Raw genomic sequence first — 17,734 nt, 5'->3', positions numbered from 1 at the left:
CTTGTTCAGAGCTGGGAACTTAAGAATGGTGGATATCCGGATTGATGCTTGATCCACTCTTTTTCTTAATCTCCAGATTAAATATTGCTTGTTCTCCTCTCATTTTTAATCTCCAGATTAATTAACAGATCGGGGAATAAGGATATTCCATTCTAAAGTTTTTAGCTCTGATAATATTTCCTCTTTTTTGTGACTTAATTTAACATTTCATATTTCAAGACTTTTTATTTTAAAAGTGCCTAGTTTTTTTTTCAACCTTAATTAAAGCAAGGCCGAGAAAGGTGCCAGTTTTGTATATTGATGCCAGAATATCAAATTATTACAAAATAATCCTGAAAATAAACTGATCCGCTCAATCATCACCTGCCGACAAACTTTTTAAGGAATGAAAACCAATGAAAATAAATTTTTGTCTAAAGTTAGATACTATTTTAATATTATTTATTTTATTTTTGTTTCTAGAAATCTAAATATGCTCTTAGTTTATAACTCGAGATATCATTAAGTTTGAAATATACATTGTGTTCTAAAAAAGACATTACACTTGTGCCACAAAAAAAGATTGTTTTCTTTTTGAAAATTGTCCAACCCTTTTCTTCTTCGCCGAACACTGACTTGAAGAAAATGAACTACTTTTCTGCAAGATTTTCATTTCCCCACATCTTAAATAAAAAAACACTTTTGAACAACTAGCTAATAAAAATTAGACAGAGATCGGAACTTTGTGGAATAGCATTAATCTTGAACTCGATATCCAATGTGGGTACTTGTAAATTTCAGGATCAATGCTTGTTTCTTTTTTAAAGTTAACTCTTCAAGGTATGGCACTCACAGGATATCAAAGAGGAATCAAATGAATCTGTAGGTCTGCCTAAGTAGGGAGAGAACCCCCGACCGTCATGAGCCTCCCAGATTTGCTATGCAGCACCGAGTCTCCTTTTTGTGTGGAAATTTCATGCTAACACTTAAGTTATTTTGCGAAAAGGAAGATGTTAGAGAACAAATTTTAAAATAAATTTGATTGGATTTGTTAAAATCTTTGATTTAAGAAATACCTCTTTTTTGATATCATAAAAAAAACATAAAATATTCTTTAAACAATAATTTTGCTTTACAAGATTATTAAAAAAAGATTTCGCTTAAATCAAAGATTTTAAGATATTTTACCGAATTCACTTATAATAATCTTCCTTTTCGACTAAAAAAAACTTTTAAAGGTTTAGTATGTGTTTTCATGGGTTCTAAAAAGTCATAAATTAAATAGATTATTATTCAAAATAGTCTTAAATTTAATACATTTTTAATCGAAATCGTAATAAATTGGTTGGATTCACAATAGGCTCCTTGGTTGGATTCACATATCAGGCTCCAAGGTTGGATGCACAACCATGGCTCCTAGGTTGGGTTCAAAACAGGCGCATTGGTTGGATTTCTTATTTACAATATTTTTTCGCGGGGTTCAATTAAAATGATTGGTAATTATGGACAGATGACTAATAGTCAGCCTTCAGGTAGATAAATATAAATTTTAAACTTGTATTTTTTCGTATTACCGGTTTTTTAGGGGGGTGCACATGAACCGTTAGAGGGGTACACAGAAAAAATTCACCGCGCCAACAGTGCGCCCCCCCCTAGGCTGAACCTCCACTACGCGCCTGGGTTCAATTATTTGGTTAGTTAATTTGTTCTCCTCTTTCGTATATACGAAACATGGAGTATATACTATGGTAGCATATTGATCACTTCACCGTCGCTCCTACGACAAAAGAAATACAGCGAAGATACGACGTATAAACTATGACGTAAGGTAATTTTTCCGCCCTCACACCTACGACAGAGGATGTACAGCGGAGATATATGAAGTATATACTATGGTCATAGAGAATAGAATATATATTAGAGTGGAATTTACTAGAAAAAAGTGTAAAACGGCCATTTTGTTGTACTGTTTCCATACTGCCGGTGTACTTTTCTTATAGGCAAGACATGCGCAAGTTACTTCTGCAGAGAACCCACAAAAAATAAAACATTTTAGATTAAATAAACTCGTATCAAATTCAAACTTGATCAGACAAAGCTTTTAAGGGTAACGTTGTAAATCGATTTGTGGCTTTTTGACCGTTTGTCGTTTGACCCCATAGGTCGTTTTACCCTATGTTGTTTGACCCAGGACAATTATTTCTAGAGTTCAGTTCATTTAATTATTTCATTTGTTCTCCCTCTAGCTTCAGTGTAAAGGTTCTTTGTCCTTTGTCCCTGTAGAGTGTATTGTGTCTGTGTGTAATGTGTATAAACTGTTAAAACTATGGTTTCTCTAGGCTCCCAGCTTGCGTATGACGATTATGACCTTTTCTACGTTTGCCACATGACGCGAATTGCAGGAAATATGTGCATTGGCACCGGCGTACGGGATGCTGGATTATGTAAGACGCGCGCTGTCTGTAAGCGCGCAGCCTACACCGTTAGATTTTACATTTACTTCCGGATACATTCGTTCATACCTGTTCCTGGTTCAAGGGTACGCAAACACACATGATACAGTTACGCAATTCACAGTAAAGAAATAAATCCTGCCATTCAGTAATTACAATCCCAACATTGCATTTAATAAAACCATATATATTTAATAAATAATTAATTCAAGAATCACCATTTTATCATGAACATTTATTACTTCAAGTCTAAGAATTTTTTAGGCTAAAAATAATTTTTTTATGATAAATACATTTATGAATATTTTTACTTTTATAGTTTAGAGAAATTGACAGTTCTGACATTTTGACACTTTATAATGAAATTCTTGTTTTTTTATTTTCGACATTGCACTGTAAGTATAATTCATTGCATTTATTTAGATAAAACTTTTATTTAAGATAATTTAGTCGGCCTGCTGTCATCCATTCTAACCAAACCATTTTAAATATCCAAATGTACTCCATCGTCTATTAATTGCACTGAATTCATAGTCTTTTCTTTTAGAATATCTATGTAATAAAACAAGACATTCGTATATATATAAGTTGCGTATAGCCGGCCAAACGGCTGGACCGATTGGGCTGAATTTTTTTGTGTACACTCAGGGGTGACCGGGGGGCTAAAATAATTCGAAGTTATTCTTTTTCCTTTTTCAACATTTTTTTAAAAACTTTTTATATCATTTTTTTAAAACGTTTTTTTTCAATTTTTTTTCCACGGGCAACGCCGGGCCCTTTAGCTAGTTTACATTCAAAACGACAACTATAAAGTTTACAAATCCAGAAATCAAATCAAGACTAAGTTCCCAAGACAAAATAAAGATACCACATTTATATATAGCAAAAAATTGTATGTATTTTTACCATCCGTGTTTGTACACTGCATACTGATTAACTGTATGGTTTGAGGACCCGGATAGGCACTGCAGTCAATGACCCTTTACAAAACCTTTCTTCATCCTTGCATCTTTGCATCTATCTATCTATCTATCTATCTATCCCAGTATAACTCAAGGCTGAAGAGGTATAGAAAATATAAAAGAAATTCAAGATGATGACATTTAACGTTTTGTCATCGTATATACATTGTAAATTGTACATTGTACACGGTTTCTACAGTTCATTACAATTATAATAGAATGTAGTCATAAATTTGGTCTGTTTGTAAACATTTCCGGAATGCAATCACTGAGTTTTAAAGTTGTTAAATTAATTATAATCTTTAAAACATGTATGGGTGATTTAAAAGCATCATTTGTACTAATATTAAAAGAGAGCGCATGCAAAAATTACTTTTACTTTAGATTATTGGTACAGTTCATATGTTGTTTCAAAAGAATTGAGTCGTGACACAAACTCAGATTTTTAATTCCTATATCTTTGCAAAGATATAGGAATAGGAAAATTTGAGTTTCTTTAATTACGTATTTTACATAATTCAACTAAAGGGCGAGAAGGAATTCGGGATTGCATAATCTAGACCCTCCCCCTTTTATTTATACACTTTTGAAACATTTAATAAGATTTATATTGAACAAATTCATCCAATTTTTTGGGGGCTCACACTGCAGTGTATTCCTGGATTTAAAAGTAAAGTTAAAAATATACTGTTCTTTACAGTAATTTATACAAAAGTAGCTTTTGCTGAAAATTTTATTAAAAAAAGAGAAAAAAATTGTAGTATATTTGCAATATATATTTATAAATTTTAATGGAAATATCCAAGTTGTCATATTTTTTGTCTTACATTATTTTTATTTACGCTTGCTGCACGGTACTTTTTACACTTTTTTTCGGCTCAATTTCACTCTCTTTACGTATTTTCTACTCGGTGAATACAATATTAGAATAAATATCTTTTGATAAAATGTTCAGGAATTATAAATTTTAAACAATTTTTAAGATGAAAATTTAAGTGTTTTATTGCTTTTTGAAATATATCTGCATTTATTTCATATTCTTGTCAACTGCAAGGGTTAATTTGAGTAGTATTAAATCATTACAATCAATAATATGGAAATTTCTTTTTGTTAAATGAATTAAAAGATTAATTTACGAGTTCTAAACGCCACGTGAAGAATTATTTTGTTATCCAAAAACCATTTAGAAACTGCGAGTGAGGGAATACCCGGACGTCTGAGCCTCCTCCATGCAGACACGAGCCTACCATATTTGCTAGGCATACCGAGCCTCCGCTATGGAGTAAACGAGTCTCCGGTTTACAGCACAGTTTCCTTATAATTCTTTGTTTTAACATTAATAAAGAATTTTTTCATTTTTTTCAACATAATGGCACAGAAACTTTACTTACGATTAATGTTGTTTATTGGTTGTTATGATTTGTATCTTATAACTTATAAAGTGGTTTATGAGATTTATCTTTTACAATTAAACATTCCTTACACAGTAAGGAATGTTTAATGTTTAATGTTGTTTAATGTTGTTTATTGGTTGTTATGATTTGTATCTTATATTGACTCATGAAGTGGTTTATGAGATTTATCTTTTACAATTAAACATTCCTTACACAGTAAGGAAGCTATTTGGAAATTCATTTCTGGATTGAACTTAGGTTAGTTTGTTTTAATCTTTGATTTAAGCAATACGTTTTTTGGGAAATTTTTTAGATTCAGTTTGTTTGTCAAATTTTTGATTATCTTAATCCGGTAAAAATTTCAAAAAAAGGTATTGCTTCAATCAAAGATTATAAAATATCAAATAAATAAATTGTCTGTGTAATTGTGAATCTTCAGTTTTTACCCTTCCCCCCACTTGGAAACTCCATAGTTTCGGGCCCACCTTGTGTTATGATTCCTAGATATATATTACGTCTCCTGTTATGTATTTCTACAATGGTCCCGGAACTAAACGATGTCTGGTAATTTCAGTCAGTATTGCAGGGTTCAGATATCCATAACTCTCTCCAATTCATCCTGATTCCTGCTTCGTCATATTCCATTGCTGTACTACATCGCATATTCCATCCATCTTACTCCATTCTAACCCAATCTATAATCCACTCTATACATGTATTTAGTAAAAGTGGTATAGAGCAGGATAGAGTATAGAGACACTAGGGTAAGTAGGATACAGTAGGATAAGTAGGATTCAGTAGGATAAGTAGTGTACAGAAGGATACAGTAGGATACAGTAGGATAAGTAGTGTACAGAAGGATAAAGTAGGATAAAGTAGGATACAGAAGGATACAATATGATACAGCATTTTACATTATAAAACAGTAGAATACAGGATGATACAGTAGAATAACGTATAGGATAGTAGGATACAGTAGGATACAGTAGGATATAGTAGGATAAAGTAGCATGGAATAAAATAAAACTGTAATCATTAAATATGTAATTTTTCACTGACAATGAAGTCTACTGATATACACCACATATGTGCTATGAAAGTATTATGAACTTGACCCACACAGCCCAGATGGTAGTTCTAGTAAAGACAATGATCATGGTTGGATCGCTTACGGGAAATTTGTTCCATGGTCAAGGTATCATTCTTTGAAATATTTTAAGTTTCCAGTTGGACTGGTTCTACCATGCTCTATAGACTCGGCCCGATGCATAGGATTCAGAGAAACTATTGAGAAACAAGTTTGAGCGGTTTCAAGCCTGCTAGATCATTTCCGGGTACACAGTTAGGCCTTACACAGAGAAATCATCTCAGCTCATCCGGGTCAAAACACCAAACCAGAAAATATTCATACTTTCATCTTTCAAAACTCTTATGCCTTATGCCCCACTTTCTTATGATAATATAAAAAGTTTAGTGATGATTTTTCTGCAAGCATTTTTGCCTTGTTCATTTTAAATCCACCAACTTACAAATAACCAAACAAGATAAAAACACCCATAACATTCAGATTGTCAAACAGTTAAGAGTAAAAAGCATATTAAATTTTAACCAATGGGTTGGGGAACAAAATTTCTTCAAAAAATTTGTTGAATGTGTTGAATTCAAAGGGAAATGCAGTTTTTTTACGTTCTTCAGTTTTTTGAGAAGACAGTCGGGTAATGCGGCCATATATATTATATTTAACAATTTGAGTATGGATTTTGCCTTCAAGTCTTGTAAGTTAAAAAGAGGCAGAATTTAACTATTATACGTTTTAAATGTTGGCGATGATTAATTTTCACATTTCGTTTTTTATAGATTCGATGTAATTTGCCCTTAATTACAAGGTATTGGTAATCTTAGATATCCTAAATGAACATATTTTTCTCAACATATGACGCTAGACATATCTGGGTTTTTTTTGCTTTTCCTTTATTTTTATTCTATTAAGTAATATTTACTATTTAGTAATACCGTTAGAAACATTTGCATTTTCAATAAAATTATTATTTAGTTGATATTTGATAAACTATATATTACCGGTATTACTGTATTATGTGAGAACTATAGTTTACCGTTACCTACTTCCTATTCCTATATCTATATATGAGTATTGAGGGTCATACACTCGCACAACTCACATATGCCTAGCGTACTTGCGCAATGCCCGGTTTGATTATTCGCCGCGCTGTGCGCAAGTACGGAGTGTTCTTCCTGGAGCCAAGGCTGAGAAATTGTTGCGAAACCAGGGGAAAAATGGAAACTCCGGAAATGTTTGAAGCCAGACGTTCAGGGCAAGAATTTTGATTATCATTGTTATAGAACCAGGACCTGCAGTCGAATTTGTCCTTAAGATGTAATCGGGTGGGACCATTAATAGTTTCTATTTTTATCCCGCCCTACAATAATATTACTTACTTGACATATGGGACCACATTGTGTCCTTAAATACAACTGGAGACTTTACCTTGTCGTATCAAGGCATGAAGAAGATTGTGTTACAATTTAACTCTTATAATTTTTCTAAAAACTAGGATCAGTTTGAAACATATCATAAGTTAGTTATCTAGTTAGCCAGGTACAGTGGTAGGTGATTATATTAATACAATGAAGACGACTTTAGCTTTAAATTGTTATCAATATCAAGCTGTTAAACAGTATGCATACACATAAACCATAGAATTCAAGAGAAGTTGTATTGATACAATCCCCTACCAATGTATGTTATTTAGTAACTAGAGTATTAAGTCAGATATTTAGTTAGTCAGCAATAGTTTGTAAGTTACATAGTTAATTGGTTACGTTAGTTAGTTAGTTATCCGCCCTTGCTAGTAAGTCACTAGTAAGTAACTCAGTCCGTTAGTCAAAAATTCCAGTTAGTTCGATATGCTATAGTTCGTCAGATATATTTAGATATATTAGTTTGTTATTTAGTCAGTTCGTTCGATAGTTAATTATTAAGTTAGTAAGTTGATTGGTTTCTAAGCTAGGTTGGTTAGTTAGTTTGTGATTTTGTAAATAAGTAAATAAGTGAGTAAAGGCGTGAGTCGTTGATGATTCAAATTCATTTGTTGCTGGTTTTACTTTTAGAACTGTATATATATTATATGTATATTATATATTTCTATATAATAAAACAAGACCTATTCATATATGTGTTGCGTATAGCCGGCCAAACGGCTGGACCGATCGGGCAGAAATATTTTGTGGACACTCATGGGTGGCTGAGGGGTGTTATAGGCTAAAAAATTAGATTTTTTTCAAAATGTTTTTTTCTTTTTTCAAAAATTGGTTTTCAAATTTTTTCCACGGGCAACGCCGGGCCCTTCAGCAAGTACATGTATAAAGTAGTAATCTCTGTTTGGTTGTTGTATGTATGCCTGAATTGATCATAGCTCATGAACCCCTTGACCGATTTTTCTCAAATTTTGATTGAGGGACTGGTAGAACCATTGAAATTAAGCTTGGTTGGAAAAAAATTGTAGCCAAATTTTAGATTCCAGGCAAAGCTGGGTTCTCAAGCTAGTTGTTATATATTTAAATATATCTGCATAGAATCTTTATTTCTAGATATATCGTATAAACTAAATATCTGAGAAAAATTCAATAACCGTTCGTGGTTTTTCATTCCAATAACTAAGGGTTAAAAACAATAAGAATGAAAATTTTTCTTCTTTTTTCTATAGTGTTTTTAGGTTTCATGACAGTACCTCTACACGTAACATTTTCTACAGTGTTTTTAGGTTTCATGACAGTACCTCTACAAATAACATTTTCTATATTGTTTTTAGGTTTCATGACAGTACCTCTATACATAACATTTTCTATAGTGTTTTTAGGTTTCATGACAGTACCTCTACACATAACATTTTCTATAGTGTTTTTAGGTTTCATGACAGTACCTCCACACATAACAATTAAAGCATGATATGCAATGATGAATTAATAAAGTAACATTGTAATGGTCTATTTTTCTAAAACAAACTTGGGGGTTAAAAGTTGATTACGTTTTTATCTTTTTATTAGCTGTCAACTTTGGTGGATTTAAAATTCAAAACTTTTTTTGAAATCTAAATATTTATTGTCTTTTTAAATTGTAAAAAATAGTTTACGTGTAATCGACAAATTCGTTTACATTTTTTTAGATTTGTGAAATAAATACAAAATTGTTTACATGTGTTTACATTTTTTTTTGAGAGATCTGTATAAGGGTTAAATACGTACAAGTATAAGGGTTAAATACGTACGTATAAGGGTTAAATACGTACAGTAAGGGTTAAATACGTACAATAAGGGTTAAATACGTACAATAAGGGTTAAATACGTACAATAAGGGTTAAATACGTACAAATAAGGGTTAAATACGTACAGTATAAGGGTTAAATACGTACAATAAGGGTTAAATACGAACAATAAGGGTTAAATACGTACAAAAGGGTTAAATACGTACAATAAGGGTTAAATACGTACATAAGGGTTAAATACGTACAAGAGGGTTAAATACGTACAAATAAGGGTTAAATACGTACAAATTCAAAACTGATGAAATAATTTAAAAAGGTTTAATTTGTTGAAAATTAAATATCATATTCTATTGAAAGTTTTCTGCTGATTTTTGACTGGAAATAGTCGTTAGAGACTCAATCCATGGGAAATTTATACAAAGCAGAAACCTTCTCTGTGATGTAAAACGGAATAGAATTGATAGAAACAAAGGGCGAAATGAAACAAATACATGGGTTAAGAGTGGCGTGTTAATAAACAATGGATCAAAAATACGATTTTGGACGCCGAAGTTAAACTTTTTATTACCAACTGTTTTCTCGAAGAAATTGTTATAGTTCGTAAATTATATAAACAAGCAAAGTTAAATACTGCAGTTGTCGCTATTAGAATGTTTGAGGACGGACTTGATCGATGTTTTGCTTGTGGCGCATTTTGATCTGGTGTTCTGTTTTCGGTTCAAATTAGTTAAATTTTCAATAAATCTTAAAATTTAAGAATAAAAGGCAAACTTTACATGAATATTTTACTTCATCCAATCCATGCATAAGATAAGGTTAATTTGTGCCAAATTACTAGTACGACTTTGTGACCTAATATGTAGTATAAGAAAAGCATTATTAGAAATTCGGCTCTTTTTCACTCACTCTTCTTAATAGCACTCTAGAGAGAGGAGCTAAAAGCCAAGCATAATTGAAAACATGTAGAATATCCATCCAACATTGATATTCTTTTCAACATCATAGTTGTGAACACATTTTTCTAAACATTTGTTAGAGTAGGACAGTCAAAAGGTGGGTCGGTGTTTAAAAAGTATCAAAAATGACTAATAACTTTTTTATCAATTAAACTACAGTGCTTATGCACATATTTGAAAAGCCCTTGAAAAATGGATGTAATAACATGTGGCACATGTTAATATTTGTCAAAATAAGAAAAATGATTATTTTTAAACATTTTTCCGACGTAATTTTTGATTTAAAAAAAAAATTGTACCATAAAGTTAGAGGTTTAATTTTTTTCAATGACCAGGCCTTGAAAAATTGGACTAAGGACATGTATCACACTCCCGTATCTCAACTCTAAGGGCAAAATCATGGGGGGGATAGAAATCACCTCCCCCCATCCTATATTAGACAAAAATAGCCTAGCCGCGCGGGATAGGGTTAAAGAAACAGCCGGCTAGACGATTAGACGGTCAGCTCAGCTGAAGTAAGCTTAGTAGTTTATACCTGTAGTATAGAAAGCTATTTAGAGTAAAATTCCTCAATTTATCTTTCTATCTGCAAATGTATTTATGTTCATCTATATTATACAAGGCTTTTAGGGCGCTTCGCGCCCATCTTCTATTTCAATTGTAAACATTTTCTCATTAAACATTGTAAAAGAAAAAAACAAAAAAGGTCGCTTAACTATTAAATAATTTCGTGCATTTTTTAATTTAATTAAATCAAATTTTGTTAGAGGCAAATTTAAGAAAATTCGATCATCCATAAACCTTCCCTGGAGTCATTTGGGCCCGATCGGTTCAGCCGTTTTGACGTTTATATAAACAAACAAACAGACAGACAGACACCCTGACAACCAAAGTATATATATAGATATACATCACAAATATCTATGTACATCATATTACATAATCAAATGTAATTAAGAATATTGTATAACACGCAATACTTAATACTGTATTGATGTAATCTACTGCATATAATTTGTGAACATTTACACGATTTGTACACTTTGAACTCCCTTTCGGGCTGAAAGGGACTGAAAAAATTCATACCGAGAGATTCTTTAAATTCCCCTCTAATATATATTCTATTCTCTATGACAACACCTGTGAAGAAAGCAGTGAATTTTAGTTTTTGATATTTTGTTGTTTTTCAACCATATTTGATATTCAATTGACAAGTTATCGGTATCGAAGCGAGAAAGTGTTTAGTTTTTTAAGAATAAATCATACTTACTGAATATATTTTATTGAGAAATATCATTTTCATTTTCATTATCTGTTTGATAAATGAGAGTTTAAAAAAGTCATGGAAACTATATGTTATTTAAGTTTATATTATACATGCACCCTTTTCTCACATTATTCATTTTCCCCTTGTGACGTCATGTGAAGTGTGAGTGTTAGTATATAATAGTATACGCAGTATATATTTCTATATATTTCTAGTATACTAGGTACATATTTCTAAACAGACATCACCGAAATATCATTTGTGCGCAGTAAACTGGGTAACACTAAACACATAAAATGGATTTATTTATTTATAGTTACCAATGGTTGAACTTTTTCAAATATTTGGTTGGAAACTGTGCTTAAAAAAAGATTTAGTTGGAACTGAGTATTCAAAAGTGAGAACCATAAAACTCTGGAATAGAAAGACGACTTTTAGACTCGGTTTATTACTTGAAATAGCCCTATGAACACGAGACACAGCAATTGAGCAATGTAAACAGACCCGTTTCACTTAATAACTATTTAAATGTTTTTTTTACAGATAGTCAAGCAGCCCACTTCTTTCCTTAAATTTGTTAAAAATAAGTAACACCGAACGTAACGTCTTGTACACTGTGCATAAATATAAAATACATTAAAAGTTATTGGTACAATAAATTAGCAAATATAGAGTTCCATAGTAAATTACGTTGTACATTGTCCATATAGCTAAATGTGCCCATTAGTAAATACGTAAATCATGTATTGAGATTAGCCCATTTAAATACGCAGATATATATAACTCCGTCAAACCCATAATGTGATTGCTTAACTATGTTATATATCTTGTTATTACGCTGTTAAGACTCAATTCTAATCTAACATGAAGAAATAAAGCTAGTTTAAATAGAGACTCCATACAGTATACCACGAGAGAGTAAGATCGTTCCCTGTTTGATAAACAGGTTGAGGATCGTGTCTTAGTTGAGACATTGATAGTTTACGAGATCACACCCAGTGGAAGTGGTGTTGATAGTATAACCGGATTGTAGCCGTATGGATCGTGTCCGAGTTGAGACATTGATCGATTAAGAGCTTGTTTCCCTGTTGACATTCATAGCTGGCCCTAGTTGAAACACACGAGTTGAAGATCGCGCCCAGTGGTAGTGGCGTTGATAGTTCACGGGATTGTAGCCATGTCTTGACATTGATAGTCAAGAGAATTTGAGTTGTACCTGGATAGATATATGTTCGAGAAACTGTTATGGAGAAGGGAATTTACTACAATTATACATACAAAAAATATAAATATAAAGAATAAATCAGTGAGTTTAAACTAAGATCTAGAGAAGTATGTAAGAACACTTAGATCAGAAAACCCGAAAGTATGAAAGTTTTTAATATTATAGAAGTATATACCATATAGGAAAAATAAGTATTTTAACTGATATATATATATATATAGATTAAGGTAAGAGCATGGCCAACACCAAATAGAAATAATAATATATAATATATAATAAAGAAAAATATTAAGATCAAGGGATGTGAATCAGACAAATATCCACGGAACTACTTTAAGATTCCCCAAATGAACGCAAATTAAGCCAAGTAAATAAACAAGTGCCTTCACAACCATGTGAAAGGGAAGCTCCAAAGATCTTGAAAACGCAAGCCGTGTTTTCAGGAACTGTGATGCAATATCAAATATTCTAGAAACCATAATGAATTTTGTCTTTGTTTATTATCATTATGTTTTCACGATTTTCAGTCGCAGTCTCGCAGTCCTTCTTGCATACCCCCGTCCCCCCAAAAAATGATGTTTTACCCCTAGAATCTTTGTTTTGATCTCCTCTCTCACTGCAGTACACAGATTTGACGCATCAATTATGGTAGTTTCTAGTCAATATTTATTTTTTGGAAATATCTGTTTGAATAAAGTTTCTCGGCTTTTGTTTGTCATCCCGATAGCCCTTTCCCAAAGACTCTCAATAATCCCTCACCTAAAGTTGCCCTAAAGATTTCCCCCTCTTCAGGATTATTTTGACCTTTATTGTTGTTGATTTTTCTCAAAACGCTGGAATCCATTAATAAAGTTTGTTTCTCTTGGCTCCGGTGAATAACTAAAAGTGTTTGCAGAGTTAAGAATCATTTTACGAACGCAACAAGAAGGTTGCATCAAGACGAGAATACTTTCACCAGAGGTTCGGCCCGCTCTCTCTCTCTCTCTCTGACTGTATATCTATCTATCTATCTCCATAAACTTTCTGTGACCGTCAAAACGTCAGTACACACGGACTCTTCACAGACGAAACACGTAAAGGAAGAATTTTAAGATAGATAGATAGATAGAGAAGCCTGGTCATGACTATGACCGATCTTCAAATTCAGCCTCTGGACCTCTCTTGTCCGGCCAGATACTGGAGGATCTCACCTCTCAAGGAGATGAAGATGAACTGCATGAAGGAGAACTACAGCAAGCTCTCCGTATCCATATCAAGAAGATATTCAAACTGTTCTGATAATGTCAGTTTCTCCAGTGATAGATCTCATAGTATATCTCCAACCAGTGATCGTAGTTCCACAATTGATCGACCAAACGAGGGTCCAAGGGAACACTCAGACAGCTATCTTTCTCCTAGTGATTCTGATGGGGACACAGGGACCCCAAGTCCCCTCTCTCAAGGCCCAGCAACAAAAAGATTTTTGTCCAAGTATATTAAAGAACAAGTTGGTAAGTAAAGATATAAAAATAAATTTTTCTTTAAAAAAGTATAAAAAGAAACATACTTGTTAAATTGTTGCAATGTTTTGTAAATTTAATTGGTGTAATAATTCCTAACTTATCATTTACTTCATTTCCTACAGTTTGGGTGGGATAGAAGGATACTCTCTTCCGATTTAAAGAATTGTATTTCCTCCCTATTAAAGATTTAAACGAAAACCATTCTATAAAGTAAGAATGTTCTTGCAAGTATATCTGTACGCATTTTTTGTAAATAATCTTTTTGTAACCAAGCATTTTAATGTAATTTTTTTATATATGGCAGAGAGTTGATTATGATTAAAGTGAATTAATCCTAGATATATAATTTAATAATATCAACTCTGCACGATAATCACCTTTAAACTAAAAACTGAGTTTTTGAAAAAGAATTATAGTTTATTATTTTTCGTATTGTATAATTTTAAAAAACGTATACTCTCCCAAATGATTCTTGTTTATTCTTTAGATGTCCAAAGAGAAAAATACGATTCAGACTGAAAAATTAGTTAAGTGTATATAAGAAGTGTAAATATATCAGTATAAAAAAAATGTTCGTGTACAATTGTATTATTTGATTAAAAGAACGGTTAGGGTAAACCCGTTATATATTTGATTGATGAATTGTTTATGAATCCTGGAGGTATACGGTATCTAGAACTATAAGCCTGGAATGTCGGCTTTAATCTACATAATATATAATATAGGCCTTGGAGGTATGGGAGGAAGGACTGGTTTGGGCGGAAATGCCTAGAACTGGATTGGCCAACGGTGTTTATTCCAGGAAATTCCTGAGGTTTTCTCGCTACCATCCATCCATCCTATTCATCTTAATGAATCCGATTCAACAATTTAACTTATTTATCCAAATTAAAACAAGTCACCATATATATTCAATAATTCAGTCACCGGCCTAAAAATAAATTCCATTTATCCTATTCATCCAAAAAATTCCAGTCTACATATTGATCTATTCATTCAAATACATTTTTATTAGTTCAATTATTCACTAGAAATAAAAGAACAAGGCTTTTTTCATTGCACACGGAGCAAGTAAAAAATGTAAAAACTCAAAATTAACCAACAAAATTAGATAAAAGATGGTCAAAACCAAGGATTTAATGCAAGAAAAGTTATTTCAGAGGTGTACGCATCTTTTGTACTGCAGTGTACTGTCACTGGGCGGTAATGAAACACAAGACGGATGTCGAAGCCTGACATGGAATCCATCTTTCACATAAAAANTAATGTAAACACAAGACGGATGTCGAAGCCTGACATGGGATCCAACTTTCACATAAAAAAAATCAATGACATATTCTGGTCATAGGAAACTATTATGTGAATTATCAAAATTATCAAAATTTAATGCTTTTAACCTCCTCGGATACTAAACGAACACTGAGGCATCTATTCTTGTTTACAAATTCCGCCCAGAGAAAACTGGTTTCAATGTAAGCAGAGTATACTCAACTCCAATTAACTTTCCTTGCATTACATTCTTGGTCAAAACCCTCAACAAAATCTTATGAACAAGTTTCCGATGGGTTTCATTCATTTGTATTGTTCGTTGCGTTCATCCCTTCATTGAAGCATCCTTCTATACTGAATGTTTATATTCCCATCCTTCAGATTACTGGGATATGGCCGTTCAAGTAAAAACTCTCTCTATATATTGACTCTTTAACTACCTGGACATTTTTCCTCTTTTGACAACTCATCCACCTCACCTGACCTTACAAACATTCTTCACATTTCGAGATAGTTTTTATTTTGTTTTATCTTTAAAGGGTAGTTGGACGAGATGGACTAACAAATGAAAGTGCACATTTTACAATTTTTAATTTTAAATAATATGTTAATTTTAAGTTTTAAATTTAGTCTGCAAATAGAAACAAAAGTTTGAATTCAATTCTTATTACTGGCCATTTTTAGAACTTCTTTTACGTCTTACACTGCATAAGACAGAAGCAGACGGTCAAATTATGAGACTTTATTGGTATGAATTTGTGACCTCGAAGCTCCTTTAGTTTAGATATGGACACTTCTCCGCAGTCTACAGGTTGGAGGGCTGATGAAGAATCTCAAGTTCCCTTTTCTCCCTCCTCATATCCTTCACCAGCACCCTCATTCCCTCCCTCATCAGCACATTCATACCCTTCCTCATCAACTCCCTGCAACCCTCCATCATCAACTCCATCCTACCCTCAATCCTCTTACCCTTTCATGTCTAAACTATTCCCAACCCTACCCTTTTACTCCCAATCCTATCCCCGAACCATGGCACCCTATCCACCCTCCTCCTACCACTACCCTGCAGCCCCATCCCATAAAACGTCAGATCAAATTGACCCACTCCATTTGCGGCGGGACCGGCCGACGATACGACGGAAATCCCGGGAGGCGAACACAACCTATCTCTGGGAGTTCTTGTTAAAGCTGCTGCAGGACAAGGAGTGTTGTCCGAAGTATATCAAGTGGAGTAACAGAGAACAAGGAATATTTAAATTAGTGGATAGTAAAGCAGTGAGCAGACTCTGGGGACTACACAAGAATAAACCAGATATGAACTATGAGACTATGGGAAGAGCTTTGAGGTAAGAATTTCTTAACAAACTTTAATTTTTCTAATTTTTCATCATCAAAAGTTTTACCCAATTAAAATCTACTTCCTTACTAAATTAAACATTATTATTTCAGGTATTACTATCAGCGTGGAATACTTGCAAAGGTTGACGGTCAACGACTAGTCTACCAATTCGTCGACGTGCCTAAAATCGGCGAAATAATGGAAATCAGCTGTAATGAATAACATGGCCGTCTTTTAGTCTGAAGAAAACATTCAATAATAAATGAAAAAGTTAACAAATATAAAACTCTTTCTTAAAATACTTACACATCGATTTTTTTGTTCCTGGGAGTCCCAAACTCAAAACTTAAAAAGTTGAGACCCTGTTGTATGTATGTTTAGCACTATCTGTGATAAGCTGTTACCAGTTTAGTTTTATACCGAAAATAAATAAATCTACTAATAATTAGTAAATTATTTTTTAAACACTGGATTTGACTGTTTTGCTTGTTTGTTTATTTTTTCAATAAAGGTTGAAACGATAAGCACAATTTTTTGCGAAGGACCTGACATGGCCCAGTTTTTTGGCTGGCCAGAATTCAAACATGATATTCACATAGACAACTCATAAAGTTCTGCAAAAAAATTGAGTCTTTGTCACAAAATCAATTTTTTTTTATCTCTTATAGCAACCTACTGGTTTACACTTTTACACTTCTGATGTTTCAAATATAGATTATTTGATCTGACAAAATACATAGTATGAAATATCTAAGGCCTACGACATTGGGTTGCATGATATAGGGATGTAATAAATAAATCTATTTCATTTATATCTTTGTAACCCGTAAATATACGTTTTTTAATTCATTGATCCTAGTTCCGGTCAACTTATTTACCCGTACCTTTTTATACCTTAAAGGGAGTGTTCGCGAAAAATGAAAGGGTGTATAGGCTTAATGCGATAAAAAAGCGCTTTTGATCGCTACTAATCTTATTTCTATCTGTTGCGTCTATAAGGAGAAAATTGTTAAAGACGTCTCATACCGAATAACTTAGCGTCCATACAAATTGAGAAAATTGCAACATACGTCTTAGACCGTAAAAAATCAATTTAATTTCAAAC

General features: G+C 32.7%; 1 protein-coding gene across 1 annotated transcript; it reads left to right on the top strand.

Annotated features, from left to right (window-relative positions):
* Positions 1-16,076: 16,076 nt before the first annotated feature.
* Positions 16,077-17,082, top strand: LOC111704066 (ETS-related transcription factor Elf-2). The gene is made up of 2 exons (XM_023476196.1): positions 16,077-16,636; positions 16,740-17,082. Exons 1-2 carry the CDS (start codon positions 16,077-16,079, stop codon positions 16,849-16,851), a joined length of 672 nt encoding a protein of 223 aa, XP_023331964.1. The 3' UTR covers positions 16,852-17,082.
* The last annotated feature ends 652 nt before the right edge of the window (positions 17,083-17,734 follow it).

The sequence above is a fragment of the Eurytemora carolleeae genome, unplaced genomic scaffold (assembly GCF_000591075.1).
Source record: "Eurytemora carolleeae unplaced genomic scaffold, Eaff_2.0 scaffold582, whole genome shotgun sequence".
Classification (NCBI taxonomy): domain Eukaryota; kingdom Metazoa; phylum Arthropoda; class Copepoda; order Calanoida; family Temoridae; genus Eurytemora; species Eurytemora carolleeae.
Note: the sequence above shows the minus strand (reverse complement) of the source record. Positions and strands in the feature narration are given on the sequence as shown.